Source organism: Alligator mississippiensis, chromosome 4, assembly GCF_030867095.1.
Source record: "Alligator mississippiensis isolate rAllMis1 chromosome 4, rAllMis1, whole genome shotgun sequence".
NCBI classification, from domain to species: domain Eukaryota; kingdom Metazoa; phylum Chordata; order Crocodylia; family Alligatoridae; genus Alligator; species Alligator mississippiensis.
This window is the reverse complement of record NC_081827.1, coordinates 89,442,869-89,458,741: the sequence shown is the minus strand read 5'-3', so window position 1 is coordinate 89,458,741 and position 15,873 is coordinate 89,442,869. Positions and strand designations below refer to the sequence as shown.

Genomic DNA, 15,873 nt, shown 5'->3' with positions numbered 1-15,873 from the left:
AGTGGGTGGAACATGTCCCAGTGCACTGGCAGTTTAAGATTATCCCCAAGTCTGGCTAGTAGGTTTACTTCAGCACTGTCTGTATTTAAACTAAGTGTATAAATATGAAGTCAAGAATGCTTAGATAACTACTGATATTAAAAACAAGGCTTTATAAACTATTTACTTGCTGAACTTGGGATACTCAAGTCAAAACCAAAATACGGAGTTGGTCCAAACTACTTAAACCAATTTGGGAAAGGCCCCAAACTTCCCTTAATCTGTTTGTTGAAACCAGGTTGGATATAAATAGGAACCTTTGAGTATTTCTTTTTGTAGCAAACCTCTGATGTGAGATAACATGTGTGACTGCTCTCCAAAGAGGTAATATGATACTTATTGGCTGTAAAACAACACAACTGAGGTAGTACTCTCTTCCTGAGTCTTTGGGCAGGGGAGCCGAAGTAGTAGCTCTGAGACATGCTGCTTATGGGCTCTTGACTCTGCAACCTAACTGTGACTGTTGGGAGCCCAACAATAACCACCATTTTGCTAAGATCGCTTTAGCAAAACATGTGGCAAATACGCTTCTCTCACTGCTCGAATGCCCCAGGGCCAGGTCAGGCTGGAGCAGTTAGGGCAGGCACTTATCTACCTCAGTGCTCTTGGACCTGGGGACCAGATGAGAGGCACCAGGTTGGCCCACCCGCCAGGCTCTGCTCCACCACCTAGTGCACAGGCCCCGTTGTCAGGCACACGGGATTCTCCAGGATCAGAAATTTTGGCGCTGATTGAGGTACAATTGCTCTCCTACTGCCAAATTTCCCCGCCTGTGCAACCCCCCTGGGTGGAGGCCAAGGCTCCGTGGGCCGGATCTGCCCCATGGGCCGGCGGCTGACCAGCCCGGCTGCGGCTCTAGCGGGAGGCAGGTGGGTTCTGGTGGCAAGTCTGGGGCCAGGTGGTCTCCCCGGTCCTCATGGCAATGAGATCACGCCATGACATCACAATGCTATTCTGGAAGGAGGCCACGGACCGCTCGCCCTCCGGTTGCTATGGAGACAGACGCCCGCCACACCGGCAATGAGTCGTCTCAAGCCCCGCCCTCCGCCGTTGGCAGCTGCGAGCCGCGCCGGGGCCGGAACCCAGAGCGGGGCGCGAGGGTCCAGCCGGGCCCCGTTCGGCGCCGCACCGCACCGCCTCCCCCCCCTCCCTCCCTCCAGCCCCGCCTCGCGGTTGCCAGGGTAACGGAGGCGTTGGAGGAGAGCGGCGCCGGGACCAGGCCGGGGCAAGATGGTGAGAGGCGGCGGGGTCAGGGACCGGGGCCGGGGCCGGGGTCGGGGCCGGTGGGAGCAGCGAGTCTGGCCGCCGTCCTCGGCGCTGAGCCCCGCTGTGCTGTGTTGGGTGCAGATGCTGTCGCGGGCCAAGCCGGCCGTGGGGGCCGCCGCGCCGCAGGGCGACAAGCAGAAGAAGGGCAAGAAGGTGCCGCAGCTGGACGAGCTGTTGGCCCAGCGGGACTTCACCGGCGCCATCGCCCTGCTCGAGGTACCGGGGGCCCCGGGGCTGGGTAGCGGCCCTGCCTCTCCCCACCCCCTTCTTCCTCATGGAGGGACCCCCGAGGGCCCCCCCTCCCCCCTCTTGCGGGGAGCGCGGGTCTCCTGGCTCTGCATCATAATCGCATCGTGACGCCATGGCGTGATGTCACTTCAGCCGCCCTTCCTTCTCGTTTCTGTTTTGTTTTGAAGTTTAAGCGTCAAGCTGGGGAACAGGAGGAGGAGGAGGCCGACCTGTGGGTTGGATACTGCGCCTTCCACCTCGGGGACTACAAGAGAGCGCTGGAGGTGAGGGGGGACAGGGAGCAGGATGTTGCCCTGCAAGGGGGGGGCAGGCAGGCAGTCAGTCATGGGGGAGAAGAGGCTGCTCCAACTGTTTGTCTGGCAGCCGCAGCCACACTGGCCACGCATTTGGATCGGAAAGCAGGAGAGTCTGCACTTAAATGCTGAAGCCGGCTGGTCCAGGGGTGGGGGTGGGTCTTTGCTCAAAAGCCTCGAGAGGCCTTTTTAGTTTGCTCCTGTGTGCTCCAGTCACCTTTCCAGTGCTTGGGGTTTGCACCTTCCAAAATGGTGGAAGTTACCGAGTCCTCACTTTCATCAGTTGGCCAGTGCTTAGTATACAGCAGGGGGTGCTCAATCTCCAGCCCACTGGCTAAATGCAGCCTGGGGACCATTGCATCTGGCCCATGGGCTCCCCAAGGGCTGGGAAATTTGGTGGCTGGGGAGCAGTGGCCACTCTCTCCACTGCTGCCAAGTGCTCACACCCCCTCCTGCTGCGCAGCCAGATGGGGGCAGGCCACACCCTCTTCTTTGCACACAGTCTCCCCCTTACTCCCCCTTCAAACTGAATCATGGCTGGGCCACACCCCCTTCTCCCCATGCTGCTGGGTCCCCCCCCCCAAATGCCCCTTTCCCCCTTCCACACAGCCAAACGGGGCTGCACTTGCCCTGGGTGCTGGATCAGGGCCACTGGTCACATCTGGCCTGTGCATGGACCAGGCATTGCCCATTCAGTCTGCCTAGGAAAAAGGTTGAGCGCTACTGTTATACAGGCTTAATCTCTTTTTACAAGTGAGTCTTGCTAGTTCTTGAACTCTCTGTGTTGTTCTGTAAATTCTCAGGAATTGGATAATTTACAGATAAGTAAAACATCCCTCTTCCCACCTCCCCCCACCATGATTTTTTTTTTGAAAATACGTTGGTTATTTGAATGATCCATAGGTTTTCCAGGTACTTGTATCATATGGTACTTATTGCATGTTTGTCAGATGGGAACCTGTGTCTTCCACCATGGTTCTGCCTTTTTCTCTCCATTGTCATCCCCCTGTTCTCTGCGCCTCTTCTCCTTGGAAGTAGAATTTGCTGCCAATTCTGGGATCATTGAAACTGGAAAGCACTCTGCTATCAGGCGTGTCAGTATGTCTCTTATTTTTGACATCTGATGAGACGTTAGTCTACTTTTTCTTGTCTACCTGGCCTTCTGTCATTCTGAGATGAGTTTTCACAGCCTTTTAACTTGTCTGCATAGCTTGCTACTTTCACATCTCCATTAATACTGGGGAAAAGTAACAAAGCAGTGAATTTCTAAAAATAGACATCATGGGGGTAGTGGGGAAGACTTCATCTTATGCTTTAAAAGAAGTACATTATGTATCTATGACAATTTCTTCCCCTATACAAGTAGTTGTTTAACTGCAGTGAATCTTGTTCATGTATACAATGTTAAAAGGGTTTCCAGATTTGTGTCTCAGGTAGAATTTCCGTTCCCGAGCACCTCTGAGTATGTGTTCAAGACTTTTGAAGGTATTTAGCCTTCCCCATGTCCCAGAACATTGATCAGGGCACATCCTTCCTATGTGATCAGTTGCTTTCGGTTACAAAGTGACCTTTATCATCTTAAATGTTAGAGTTGGATTTAAAGGACTTGAGACTACTGAAAACCTTTTTAGTTGTATGCAGCAAGTAACTGTTTTTGGAGAGGGAGAGACATGGTAAAATAAACTGAAGGTTCTCTCTTGTATTAAAAAATCCAAGGTGCTTTCCATTTTGAAGTGCAATCTGTGTTCAGTACCTTGTAAAACTTTCCTTTCTAGAAGGAAAGCTGAGAGAGATCTTTAAATTTGGGATGCGAAATTACAAAAGGACTTAAGGAAATTGAATTACCTGATTTTTTTTTTTCTCTGTCTACATTGTGTTTCACCACTAGGTGAAGCTATTGGTCCAGTTTTTTAAGAAGTGCAAACATTTGAATTAATCCCTTCCTCCACCTTTTTTTTCTAAAAGCAGCATCAGGAACTGAGTTCTAGTTTTAATGGTGGATGGAGTAGGATACAGGCTTTTCAGTTTTCTTCATGATTGAATTTAGCTCAGAACGGCTGTTTCCCTTTGAGCATCCATATACCTTCTGTTGCCTGGGCTGTATGGTCTATGAATGAAAGATTCCTATCATCAGAGATATCAGAACAGCACTTCTCACTAGCATAATACTTAATGCCTAATATACTCTAAAATAAATTTAACAAGTAATCTCGTAAAAGTGCAGAGCAAAATATACTTTTATTCTGTGGAAATTAGTGAGAAAATAAAGCAGCATGTATGGCAACATTCAAGTATGTGGAATGAGCATAGATGTAAAAGGAAATCAGGAGTCAGATACTGCAAATTCAGTGGCTTTCTGTAATTATGGTTGATACATAAAGATCTTTAAAGGAGAAGCCTATCATTAGGCATTAGCTTCTGACACTTAGCTTTTTTCTATTTCTTTTTAGTATTATGGAGTTTTTGGAGTTGACCAAGACTCTCTCTTATGCCTGTATTTTAGTTTGCTAAATTATGCTATACAGATGTTATAAAAGGTGCTTATCAGAAACCATAATAACTATGCAATTATTGGATTCTCTTATCTAGTGGGGTTTTCTGATGTCCGGAACAGCACATAGGATACTGTGTAATATGGAGTAGGAACTGATAATCAGGTATTTTAGGGGCTCAGTAAATGTTAGGGAAGTAGTTGTGTTATTGCTCCTCTAGTCCTTGCTATGCGGGATATCCAGGCCCTTAAATATTCCTGCAGGCCCTTATTGTCACTTTTAGTAGTATGTTGTGTAGAGGGGGTAGGAGGAAGCAGTAGCACATACTCTATCAGACTCTAAACGGAATCAAATGTTGTTCCTACTACTCGGTTATCTTTTTACCTTGGAAGGAGTTAGTTGATTTATATCATGTGGTTGTATTTTTGTCCGGTATCAAAAAGATAGAATTGTGGTGCCTGTGTGGCACTTTTCCTGCTGTCAAATGTTTGTCGTATCACAGACACCATTTTTTAAACACCTTCTCTGTTTCAGGAGTATGAGGCTCTTACCAAGCAACCAGGTTGCAACCCTGATGTCTGGGTGAACCTAGCCTGCACTTACTTCTTCCTGGGGATGTATACACAGGCTGAGCAGTCAGCCCTGAAAGGTGAGGTACATTCCTGTTTTGACCGTGGTGAGAGTTTTTTAGTGACTTACAAACCCTTACATTGATTCTTACCTTCCACAATCATCAAACGTTTTCTGTAAGTCTATAAAAAGCATGCTTGTGTGGAAGGATCTGTTTACATTAGAAAACAAGGCTATAATATCTCTTGCTCTGTAAAAGTCTTCAGCAGGTAGAACAGCTGAAACTGAAATGGTCTATTGGAAATTTAATGTCTAAATCTGAAATCTATCTTATCGCAGCAGGGTGTTACTGTTCTTCTGAGGGTTGTTATAACTTTCAGCTCGTTCAACTGAAGCTACCTAGCGCACCCCATCAAATAGAATATTATCAGTCTATAATATGGTGCTGTATTCTCTCTGGCAGTTGTCAAGCAGCTTATGCAGATGTTCTGATGATTTTACTAGGTGTTCTGTTGCCATATAATTAAGTGGCGACCCAATACTGTTTGGATATTAGGTGCGATTCTACAAGATGTTAAATTTGCTTTCTATTATCTTCTTTTGGAGTTGCAAAGCACCTTGTAGGACAGATATGGTTGTTACAGAGAGATCCCATGGAACTTGTTTAAAAGAGGAGAGATGAGGCCCAGATTCCAAGGAGAATAATTACTGATTCACCCTTCCTAAATATTTTCCTCTTACTTCATTTTGAGAAATTACCCATTTGTTTCTGTTTGTCCTAGTGTCTTATGCTGCTTCCCACCATCATGGCATCTAAGTGCCTGTTGTATAAAATTGTTAGTTCTAGTAAAGTCTCTAGTGGATTCTTCTCCTTTTTCTGGGTACACTGTTTGAAGTTTGGTAATTTTGTTTTGTTTCTGTTTTCATTGAGGAAGGGCTTGAGTGGAGAGGGAGGAATTGTTTCTGTAGATGAGGGTACCAGTATCATGAATGTGAGGGGGAAAGTAGTTTCAAAGGCTGTGTGTTTTTTGTGGGGGTTTTTTTCCTCCAGCATTTCCTAAAAACAATCAGACTCTGAATTCACTTAATGTCTTTTGAAAGGTCACTTCATGACTAGATCTCACTGTCTGAGAATTGATTTTTTTTTTTTCCCCTGGCTCTTGCATGTTTCATTTTAGACTTTACAGTCTACATTGTTTCAGAGGAGAGTGATTGTTTTGGCTAGTCATGAATTTAAAAGTCTATCTTTAATGTATCCAGTGTGTAATTCATTAATTGCTTCAAAGATTAGAACCCACTGCAAAGGAAGACAAAAATCTGTACAATCCATACCAATCTGAGCATGGGGTATAATTCCTTCCTGACCCCAAATATTGCAATCAATCTGACCTTGAGTGGAGGGGCAAGATCATCTAGCCAAGGACCTCTGGTTTTTGGTCCCCACAGGAGCACTGGCAGGAGGAAAGCTAGGGGTATCCTCAGTATTTTGTAGGCAGCCAAGCCTGTGGCATCTCATGATCTCTTCCCACATTCTCATTTGTATATAAAAGAGAAGGGGGGTAAAATGGATCCTTGTGGTCACACCTACATGAGTGGCGGACTGCGCAGTAACAACCGCGCAGTCATTTAGTACTTACATAAGCAAGTACTAAATGACTACACAGTACTGTCGTTGCATGTTTTTTTTCCAATGCTACCACGCAGTAACAATGAGTTGATCTATTTGTACCACTAATGTTGGGCTGTCTGTTCCTGCTGTGTTCAGGCTTTGTCTGTGTACTCTTACACAGGGTTGCATTCAATTGTTTTACAGTTTAAGCACTTTATGTTCCCAGAAGTGGCTCTAGTAGTATGTCAGTTATGGGTGAATAGTTACTTTCTAGTTATCATTTTTAAAGATTTTTCTAATGCTTTTGGATGTCTGTGCTATTGATACATAAATGCCATTGTTTTGATACATTGAACAAAACAATTAAAATATAACTGGAAATAAAATAAAGTTTCTGTGCGGCATACATAATGGGTTGTAGCCAGGAATTATTATATAAAATCTATGAAAAATATATAGGATATACAGGAATTAGAAAATAATGGTTAATATCCATGAAATAGTTACTGCAATTCATACAAAATTCCTTGTAAACATTTTGCATCTGGAGGAAAATCCTATACTTAATATGTGGTAAGTTTGGAGTGATATATCAGCTTGTGCCTGCCAGTTTCTTTAATTATAACTTTATGATGCAAAGAGTATCAAGATGAAGAAAGCTTACATCCCTAGAGTTGCATAAACCATCATTATTGCAAGATGTGCTCTAGAAGAAAGAGGGGAAAGATCATTAAATGTGAAATACTATTTCCTCAGGGGACACTGCCAGATCTCCATCAGAGCTGTCTGTTTCTTTTTCCCCTTGCCAACCTTTCAGTCTGTGAGGACAAGGTTGGACTTACCTCATTGTTGTTCTGTAGTCAGCCAGAACTGGTATCAAATGGTTCAAGATATTCTTTGCTTCTTTGCCTTAATATGGGGTCTGAATGTGCCTTTTCCACAGCACATCTTGGCAAACCCAGCCCTGAGTCAAGAGATTGAGATTTTGCTTGCAACATGATCATAACAAATGATAATCAGTAGGCAATTGAATGGCTTTACGCAGGGTTTTCAGTCCTTGTTGGTTCAGGAAGCAAAGGCCAAGGACCAGAAACTGAATCTGATTCACCTGCATAGAAATGCCACTCCCTAATCCCCAAGGCCTTTAGGCCTAGCCCTTGGGGCAGTCTTAGCATCTGTTGGCTCATCGTGCATTAAAGACAGATTGACAGTCAAAATTGTTCCTTTAAACCACATTGTACAAAGTAGCAGATGCTATTTGGCACAAACCTTGGAGAGCAGTTAAATCGGTTAGGAAAAGCAATCTTTTCATGACCCATTTAACTACAAAGTGCCACAGTTAAGATTTATGTATAAGCAAAATTGTGCTGTTAAACCAGTCAAGAAAAGAGTGTTTATTTTTGGCAGGAAATACTTCATAACTGTTCTGCTTTTGCACAAAATTGTGTGTCAGCATAAACTGTGGTTTAACTGAACAGAGACACTTCTTATATAATAGGCTATATTGGAAGATGCCATATTTCACAAAAACAGAACCAGAGTTGCATGCTAATAAGACTAATGCCATTTCCCTGGCCTGTTTCACCACTGCTTGTAAAAGTATCTATTGGTGGATAGTTGCACCAGTGGTGAAAGTATGCAGTTATAAAGAGTACCAGCCAATTGCCCGTCATGAATGATGGAGCGTTTCAGGGAGAGCTTACACCCCACCCCCTTCGGGGCTGGCCATGTAAACCAGGGGTGGGCAATTATTTTGGGTGGAGGGCCACCTACAGAGTTTTGGCAAGCTGTCGAGAGCTGCATGAGGAGCTCTGCCCCTTGGCAGGTGCCCCACCCCCTGGTCGCCATCTTGTGACTGGAAGTCCTGCCCCCTAACCTCTGACCTTTGCTCCCAGAAGTACTCCTTTTAGCAAGGGGTTTTGCCATCTTGGAACCAGAAAAATATCAAATTCTATTCTAAAAAGGAAACATCTACAGTATTCATTAATTTGATTTTAAAAAAATATTTTTGTCCTGATTTACATGTATTTCTGTAGTGTACGTAGAGATGATTGCACAACAGCTTAAAATGAAGTCTTACTCTTGTATGTTGTGGGGTGCTATAGGTGTGTGTGTGTGTGTGTGTGTGTGTGCATGCATATGTGGGGTGTGGGTGGGTATGGGGTTTGTGATGGTCTGTGTGTATGGCAGTGCAAGGCAAGTGTGGGTGCATGTGGGTGAGTGTGTTATGGTGGGATGTGCGTGTGGGACTCATCCTATGAACACATACACACCCCCACACACTTTGCTCCTGCCTGTGTGTGTGTGCATGTGCACGCACGCACACTCACTCACTCACTCACTCACTCACTCTCTGACCCTGGCTGCACATCCCCACCCATCCAGCCTGCGGTTGCTCACCAAAACCCACACCTACCCACATACTCTTCCCTTGGCTGCACACCCACAACCACTCACCCATTCTGACCCTGGCTGCAAACCCCAACCCACCCAGCCCCTTGGCACGCATACACTCTGTGTGTGTGTGTGTGTGTGTGTGTGTGTGTGTGTGTGTGTCTCTCTCTCTCTCCTCCCCTCCTCCCCCCACCCCCCCTGCAAACCACACATGCCCTACCAGGTTGGCTCTGGGGATCCAGCAGGGAGTACAATGGCTGGGCTGCTCAGTCCTGCTGAGGTTCCTGCTGGGTCCTAGTACCCCTGTCTCCTGTCAGCAAATCTGCCTGAGTCAGTCTTCTCCAGGGCACGTGTGCAGTTGGCCCCCAGCATTACAGACGGAAGTACTAAGCCTTTATTATATTAGAATGGAAGTGTTGATTTTCCTCCCCATTCCCCACATATATTTCAAGTGACTTGTGTATTTTTTTGGGCAAAACTATCGGGTCTTAACTCTGATTGTATATCTTCAGAACAGCAGCCCCGTCTTTTTGTCTCTACTGGGGACATGGTTAACTGGTTCTGTAATCCAGACATTTTTTACATTGGAGTAGGTATTCTTCACAAAAGTGTTTTTAAGTTGTCTTAAAAAAAAATTATTCTGTAAAATACTTGTGTGTGCACACAAAATGCCAATCATACTGTGGAGCCGGTGCCTCGCTCCGCCTGGCCTATCGGGGTGTTGCCCCTCCCCTCAACTCGCCTGCCACGACTTGGATGTACTTAATTACCTTCAGAGGGGTCTACAGTGGAGATCTTTATCCTGGGTGGGGCCTCCCGATAGACGGTGTTACTCACGGTTATCGGACGCGGTGATCCACAGGGCTCCGCCTCCCCTACACCCCGTCCACACGCCAACCGCTGGGCGATGTATTCCAGATGTTGCCAGGCCCAGTATGATGGCCTCTGACCGGTTCCCCGGTTCCCGGTTGTCCTCCCTCCTGCTGGGAGGGGTTTCTTCTTTCTCCTCTCTTACAGATAATACTCCTCCGAATCAGGGGGAGCTGGTGGGTGCTCCCCCTAGTTCCAGCCCCCTCCTGGGGCCTCCGCTGTCTCCCCTTTCCTCCCATCCGCAGAGCGCTCCCCTGCCTCCTGGGCGTCTGCTGCTTCAGGATGCAGAGAGAGTGCCTCGGCGTGCACTCTCTGACTGCCTTTCGCTTTACTGTTTGCGAAAGGCTTCCAGCTCTTGCCTAAGCTGCCTGCTTGAGACCCGCAGGCGGGGTCCTCTCCGCTCCGTGCAAGAGCCTGCAGCACGGGCAGCACACCCGTACTCTCTCTCCCTGGCTCTCCTCCCCTCCCTGTCCTGCCGGCGTTTTTAAACCTTCCCGCAGCGGCTGCTCCGGCCGCTGGGATTGGCTCAGCTGTTCGCCACATGGGGAACAGCTGTTGCCAGAGCCGGCGTAATGGCAGCTCGCGCGGCTGCAGCCGCGGATGCGGCTCTTCCTCCCGCTGCTCCTCAGCCGGTACGTATGCCCTTCTGGGGGCTTGCTCTCGGGGTCTGGGGTCTGTGGGTCCCCTCTTCTCTCCCTCACTAGCCTGTGGGGGGCGCTTCGCTGCCACACATACGTATTCATAATTTTAGAACTTCTAAGCCTGTTTGCTTGTCTTGTTTTGTATCTCCCAGTGGGTGCGTATACATGTTTATTAATACGCAGTGGTTACTGCTAGGGCTGTGCGAGACTTCGGACAGAGCTTTGGATCCGGAGAAGCTTTGGACGCTTCGGGGTCCAAAGCAGCATGTCCGGGTTGAAGCGCTGGCCTCATTAGGCTTCCCAAAGCGGTTTGGAGCTTCTGAAGCTCTTCAGAGCCGCCTCGGGGATCCAGCCATAGGGTATAATGGGGAAACAATAAAATATCTATCACCTTGGTTTTTTTTGTCTGATTTGGATGAAATTTTCAGGGGTGGTAGACTCTGTGGAGAGCATGAAGCCTGCCAAGTTTCACAAAGATCTGTGCAGGGGTTTGGGGGGAAGTGCATCCCACATTTTTTAAACCAAAACTCATGTCATGTCTAGGTGTTACAACATACGGGGGTGAAAACTGCAGGGATGGTAGCTCTTGATGAGGCCACAAAGCCTCCCAAGTTTCAAGAAGATTGGTGCAGGGGTCTGGGGGGAACTGCCCCTCAAGCTATGTGCAAGCAGAACTCGTGCCAGAGGTGACAGCGTGTGTGTTAAGGCGCAGCAGGGTGACAGCTGCAGGGATTGTAGCCCCTACTGCGGCCACAAGGCCTACCAGCTGTCGAGGATATGGGTGCAGGGGGGTTCTGGGGCCCTGCACCCCTATCTGCTGACAGGCAAAACTCGTGCCATGGGTACTTGTGCAACTGACTGTCTCTGTCTTGAGACGTGGCAGACACTACTGCAGGCCTGGCTCCTAAGCTACTGTGTTACCAATCAATCATGATTCGCTCAGGGATCAGCTCAATACACAGGACCTAGCTAATGTAGCTAGTTAATTGCCATCAATTAGCACCTACAAAACCAGGCTAAGGGAAGGAAAGGATCAATACAGACAATCAACTGCACCAAGATGGACACAGTCAGTCCCACAAGCACCCATGTCACGAGTTTTGCCTGTCAGCAGCTAGGGGTGCAGGGCCCCAGAACCCCCCTGCTCCAATCTCCTCGACAGCTGGCAGGCATCGTGGCCGCAGCAGGGGCCACCATCCCTGCAGCTGTCACCCCGCTGTGCCTTAATACACACAGGGTCACCCATGTCATGAGTTTTTCTTGTCCACAGCTTGAGGTGCAATTTCCCCCAAGCCCTTACATCGATCTTCTTGAAACTTGTCAGACTTTGTGGCCTCAATAAGAGTTACCACCCCTGCAGTTTTGACCCACCTGTGGTGTAACACATAGATGTGACAGGAGTTTTTCTTTCAAGAATTTGGGGTACAGTTCCCCCAAACCCCCTGCACCGATCTTCTTGAAACTTGGCGGGCTCCGTGGCCTCACCAGGGGCTCCCACTCCTACAGTTTTCACCACCCTGCAATGTAACACACAGCTGCAACATGGGTTTGGCTTTCAAGAATTTGGGGTACGGTTCCCCACAAACCCCTGCACTGATTTTCTTGAAACTTTGCAGGTTTCATGCTCTCAGCAGAGGCTACCATCCCTGCAAGTTTCATCCAAATTGGACAAAAAACAACAAAGTTATAGATAGTTCATTGATTTCCCCATTATACCCTATGGCCAGATCTCCGAGGCGGCTCTGAAGCTTCGGAGACGCTTTGGACAGATAAAGGTGGAAACCTGGTCCGGAGCTCTGGATAGGATCACTGCTATCCAAAGCGGCTGGACCTGAAGCCAGATCGGATCGCTGCCGACTCACACAGGCCTAATTACTGTGCATTTAATTTAGTACTTGTATAATCAAGTATTAAATAAGTGCTCAGTAACCAGAGTTACTGCACTGTAATGCTGGCAAATGCCTTTTAGTGAAGCTTCTGTGCAGTAGCCTAATAATACTGTGCAGTAGCGTATTAGCACTGTCTGTGCTGTGACACGTTACTATGCAGTTAGTGTCTCATGTAGCAAGTCTTAAAAAACAATAGCTAACAGTTTCCACTTCAGCCATTTTTAAGTTATCCTGATTGGTCATGCCCAAATAACTGAAAACCAATTAAAATTGTCTTTCACTCTTACCAAGCAAAGCATTTGGGTCAGATACTAGCCATGAGCGAACTTTAAACTAGGGGTGCACCGATTTATATATTTTTGGGACTGATACTGATAGCCAATTTTTAGGAAGGCATATTGGCCAATACCGATCCAATTTCCTATACGCAGCCTGGCAGCCTGAAGAGCAGTGTTCAGTTGTCTGGAGTGGTGGAAGGGGCATGGGGGGGACAGACTGAGGCCCCCACAGTGACGAGGGGAATGGGGCAGGTGCTGCCCAGCCAGGGCAGGGCACAGAACAGAGCCACGGGTCATCCAGGGGGCATGAGAAGGGGGGGCACACCCTGGGAGGGCATGGGGGGGGCATGTGCTCCCACATTTGTGTGCAGGGCACGATGGGCTGCCACTGCAGGCTGAGGCTGCACTGGCCTCTTCCCAGCAGGGGCTGGCCCAGGCTGCACTTGGGGCTGGTGGCAGCAGCACTGGGAGAGGGGTTATGGGGAGGCTGCAGCCACCCCAAAATTTGCAGTAGCCCACCCAACCCCTCCCAGTGCTGCCACTTGCCCTGCCCCAAGTGCATCTCCTGCCAGGAGGAGCCCGGTGCAGCCCCGGCACCAGCCTGCAGCAGCAGCCTGTCCCACCCCATGCAGATTCAGGGGCATGCACCCCCCACCCCATGCCCTCCCAGGATGCGCGCAGGGGCGGGAGCCGCCCCTCCCCTCCATGGCCCCCAGATGAGCCACGGCTCCATCCCCTGCCATGCCCTGCCCCAGCCCGGCTGGGCAGTGCCTGCCCCTGCCTCAGCCCCACTCCCTCCCTCACCGCAAGGGCCTTGATCTGTGACCCCATGCCCCTTCCCTCCCCACTTCCTTTCCACCACAACAGACTTACCAGCTGGATGCAACTTGCCAAGTTGTGCTCCTTGCCGTCTACCTGCTGTGCTGCGGCGGTGTGCATCCATGGGGCATTTATCGGCCATATTATCAGCCATATCAGGCAAAAAAAAGCCAATTTCCAATAGAGTCAATGTTCTTTATGTCAGTGCCAATCTGATATCGCACTGATGTATCAGTGCACTTATACTTTAAACCCTTTGACTTTGTTGGAGAGAGCTCTCAGCAATTGGGAAGAGAAAAGTAGTTCTTTGAGGGTGTCATTGTGAGTCCTTTTTTTTTCCCCCTCATGTTCGTATGGCTTATGCATTGCAGAGCAGGTATTTTAAGTAAAGCAGGTTTATTTGTGCTGTGTGTGCAACTTGTACCTTCAGGCTTCTGTAAGAGGGCATAACGGATAGAGTGGTTGTACCCCTCAGTTTGCTGTACTCAGTACAGCAGTATGATGAAACCAAACGTCTGACTCATTACTTCTGCTTGGACTCAAATTTGTCCTGTTCTCTATAGTTTAATGAAGGCTTCATACTTCTGTATACTTTTTAATTTTAATGGATATTCACAAAAAGGTTTTGTACCCTCTATACCCTCCCTCTGTTGTGGATTGAAAGCTTCTATTCATGCCATTGGCAATCCTTAAATATTTACTGTGTCCAGGACTGTTCAGTGTCCTAAACTTTTGATCATCTGCTAAGAAGCTATCACAAGATGTTTTGCTGTGAGAAGAACAATCCCATTTTTCCCTTCTCCAAGTAAGAAGCTGCTTATGCTAAGGATTGTTCTCAAATTGTGACCAACCTTCCTTTTTTAAAGAAATTAACAGGCTGTTGGAGATAATGCAGCAGCAGAGATGGGGAACAGGGGTGTGTCCAGACAGTTCCAGTGCAAAGATGAAGTGAGCATGGAGCTGACAACCCCTTGGGAAGAGATTGTTTTCTGGCATTGTGCTTGAGAAGGGCTGGAAGAAAAATGTCTGTCTTATTTGTTAGAGGAAAGTGAATGAGTGGTAAATGGGAAAACAAGAAAGAGAAAGAAGTGAGTTTGACAGTTTATCTCCATTACTCAAAAATCTAGAAGTTAATGCAAGGAAATTCCATCTCTGGGAAGTAGACATTTTGGTGGTTTGAGTCCTGCTTCTGTGTAGGTTTAGGATGTAGCAGAATTATAGCCTTATGTTACAGGCCCTTGTTCTGCTCACTCTGCAGCTTTGTGACCACACAGATTAAAAACAAAAAAAACCAAATTGCATAATTCTCCCTCTTTGTAAAGATGCCAAATGGATTCCTTTTTATGATGCAGGAATAGCTATTTGGGTGGCTTTGACAGAGGTTGGGAGTGCTCATTAGTCAGGGTGACTGAAGAAAATCCAGGAAACAAGGGAAGGCTTTTGGAAATGTTTTTTCCAAAGGAGCTTATAGCTCTGTAGGACATGAACTTTCTGTGTTCAGCCCCACAGGTAGGGAAGGGTGGCTGCTGCAGTTGGGGGAAGTGGCAGTGTCGGCAGGAAGGTAGGGAGGTGGCAGGGGAAGAGCAATGGCAGCCAGGGGTGGAGGAAGTGGCAGTGGTTGCAGCAGGAGGCGGGAGCAAAGTGGCAGCTGGACAGGAGCATGGGCCTGTGGTGGTGCCTTGGGGCTGCAGCTGGCTGGGGCTCAGGGTGGAGCAGCAGGAGAGAGGAAGCTTTCAAGGGCATGGAGTCCACCTTGCTCCATTCCATGGGGCTCCCTGGGGCTTACATGCAAGGATGGGGTGACCCAGGAACTGCAGTGGAGCTGGTGGCCTGGCCCTGCTCACTGCCATGCGCGGACCATGAGGAATGGTGGTGTACATCTGGGGGTAAGAGGAGGGACTTCCAGTGGCAAAGGTCAAGGGTTAGGGACAGGACTTCCTGTCCCAAGATGGTGACCAGGGACGCATCTACACATGCATTTATTCTGGCCTAGATTTACCATGTTGTAAACTAAGCCAGAATAAGGGGTAGGTTTCTAAACATGCAGTGATTAGGGAGAAAATTTGCTCCCAGTTCCCTGCATCCCTGCAGTGCATCCTTGTCTCCACCAGGGGGGTCTCCTCCAGGCTCCAGCTGCAGCTGCCAGCACCTGGCAGCCCTCTTTAAAAGCCAGACCTGCTCTCTGGCCAGCCTCTTTCTTACCCAGAAGCAGTGTGCTGCAGCATTCTCCTTGGCTACTCTGCCACCCCATGCTATGGCTACTTGAGCCCATGGCCCTAGCAGCAACAACCAGTACCCTGTGATCCTGCTGGCTGCCACAATCACCCTGCTGGGCCATCGTGCTGACCACTGCCTGCCCCATGGCTTCTGTATGATCCGGACCACCTTCTGGAACCTACTCAAGCAGCTCCAGCCCCACCTGGAGCAGCAGGACACCGGCATGCGCCTGGTCCTCCCCGCAGAC

At 48.3% G+C, this 15,873-nt stretch overlaps 1 protein-coding gene across 8 annotated transcripts in view; it reads left to right on the top strand.

The window, feature by feature from the left end:
• Positions 1–1,166: 1,166 nt before the first annotated feature.
• IFT56 (intraflagellar transport 56) overlaps positions 1,167–15,873 on the top strand; it is a 68,500-nt gene continuing 53,793 nt past the window's right edge. For 4 of the 8 annotated variants that reach the window (XM_019480921.2, XM_019480923.2, XM_019480922.2 and 1 more), the window contains exons 1-4: positions 1,167–1,272; positions 1,387–1,521; positions 1,722–1,817; positions 4,874–4,988. In XM_019480921.2, the coding sequence (XP_019336466.1) occupies positions 1,270–1,272; positions 1,387–1,521; positions 1,722–1,817; positions 4,874–4,988 (349 nt within the window). In that variant the 5' untranslated portion in view covers positions 1,167–1,269. Of the gene's footprint in view, positions 1,273–1,386; positions 1,522–1,721; positions 1,818–4,873; positions 4,989–15,873 lie in introns of those variants that run through there. The other 4 variants (XM_019480919.2, XM_059726241.1, XM_006269788.4 and 1 more) reach the window with 2 other exon arrangements.